The sequence below is a fragment of the Poecilia latipinna genome, unplaced genomic scaffold (assembly GCF_001443285.1).
Source record: "Poecilia latipinna isolate Pla-1442-1.1 unplaced genomic scaffold, P_latipinna-1.0 Scaffold1498, whole genome shotgun sequence".
NCBI classification, from domain to species: Eukaryota; Metazoa; Chordata; class Actinopteri; order Cyprinodontiformes; family Poeciliidae; genus Poecilia; species Poecilia latipinna.
In genome coordinates this window covers 147443-149134 of record NW_015114114.1, presented here as the reverse complement: position 1 = coordinate 149134, position 1692 = coordinate 147443, and the positions used below count along the sequence as shown (strand labels likewise).

General features: G+C 39.4%; 1 protein-coding gene across 1 annotated transcript in view; it reads left to right on the top strand.

Moving 5' to 3' along the window:
• The window catches only part of gpc2 (glypican 2), a 21520-nt gene that overhangs the window by 13138 nt on the left and 6690 nt on the right, over positions 1-1692 (top strand). Inside the window, exon 9 of the mRNA XM_015057882.1 lies at positions 1053-1189. Within this exon, the coding sequence (XP_014913368.1) occupies positions 1053-1189 (137 nt within the window). The remainder of the gene's footprint in view (positions 1-1052; positions 1190-1692) is intronic.

Here is a 1692-nt window from a genome sequence, read left to right as displayed (position 1 = left end):
AGGGGAGGATTAAAAAGGTCCCCCCAAAAGGGCCAGGGGAAATGAGTAGCCCCAAAAAAAAAAAAAAAAAAAAAAAAAATCACAGCTCAGGTGTGAAATCTGTCAACAGCACATTCTTAGTCATGCACTACACAAATCTGGACTTTATGAAATAGTTGCAAGTAGAAAGTCATTGATGAAAGAGTGCACTATCAAGTCCTATTTTTAGATTTTGGACAAACTCAGTAGATGTTGAAGGAAGGTGCTGGTCAGATGACACTAAAAGTTGGGTGTACATGCAGAACACTACGGGTGGTATGTAGGACTAATCCTGGACAAAACATTTCCTAAAACATGGTATTGGGAGCGTCATGCAGGAATATGGAAGTTGAATTGATGGGAAGATGGAAGACCAGCTATCAAAGTACAAATGTATACTGCTTTTCAGCTTTTGTCATTTGTTAAAAAAAAAAAAGATTAAGACCATGTATCCTTGTGTTTTGACTTCATAACTATGCACAATTTTGTGTTGGTTCATCTTGTAAAATCTCCCCCAAAAATACATTAATGTTAGCAGTTGTAAAGTCAGATATTCAAGTGAATTAACACCTGTGTGAGGTAAAGGTAAAGGCAATTTTATTTATATAGCACATTTTTAGCAACAAGGCAATATAAAGTCCAAGGTACTGCATATTAGGTCATTTAGTAAAACTATGTACGCTGTACATGCTTTATCTGTAAACATATTAAATCAAAAATGCTTCCAGATAAATTCAATAAATCAAAAAGAGGGCAAACAAAGTCAAACAAAGGTTGACGTTTTGAAAACATATTGGTCTTTCAAGACAGAAGGGCTCACTGAGACCTACAAGATAAGGATGAGCATTGGTGTGTTAGTGTATTAATTATATGTCCAACAAAGGAAGTGTGGTGTAATCAGTAAACAGTGTCATGTCTGCTTTTCACATTGCCCACCATCAGGACCTTACATGGTCCTTTCAGCCAGCCGAACAAAGACGGAAACTTCAAAACGAAGTCTGAATCATTCCCGGCTTCCTTCCACCTCCACACAGGTTACTGAGCTGAAGGAGCGACTGAGGCCCATGCGAAGCTTCTGGGTGTCCCTCCCACACACCATCTGCAACGATGAGAGGATGGCTGCCGACGTCACTAATGAGGACCGCTGCTGGAACGGGCAGACCCGGGGGAGGTGAGCCAGATCAGAGGAAAGTGACTGGAGGTGATGAATGTGGGGAAGGTAGGAGAGGCTTTCAGGAATAGACAGAGGAGGAGAGAGTGAGGGAATGTATTTTATTTAGCCTCCACCAGTCACCCACATGCTCCCTGCAGGAAGCTTGGTTTTATGCTCACAGATCCAGCCAAGGTAGCAGGTTTGACATTGTTAGACACGGTATGACACGAGTCCATTTGGATTGGTGAGAGGAGGAGAATAAAGTCTCCTAATACTGCTGCATTAAGCAACAGTGAGACTATAAATACTCTAAAATTAGACACGCTAATCAGAACTGGAATAGCAGCCAGATTTACTGCCATCAAGTTTCATTTTTTGCTAAAGCTGGCTATAATATTTAAAGATTTAATTAACTTTGTTTTTATTATTTCTTCAATTTTTGCTTGATTGAGCTGTATGTTTTCCATCACACAACAAATGCTTACATCTGATTAAAATAAAAACATCTAATATATATATAT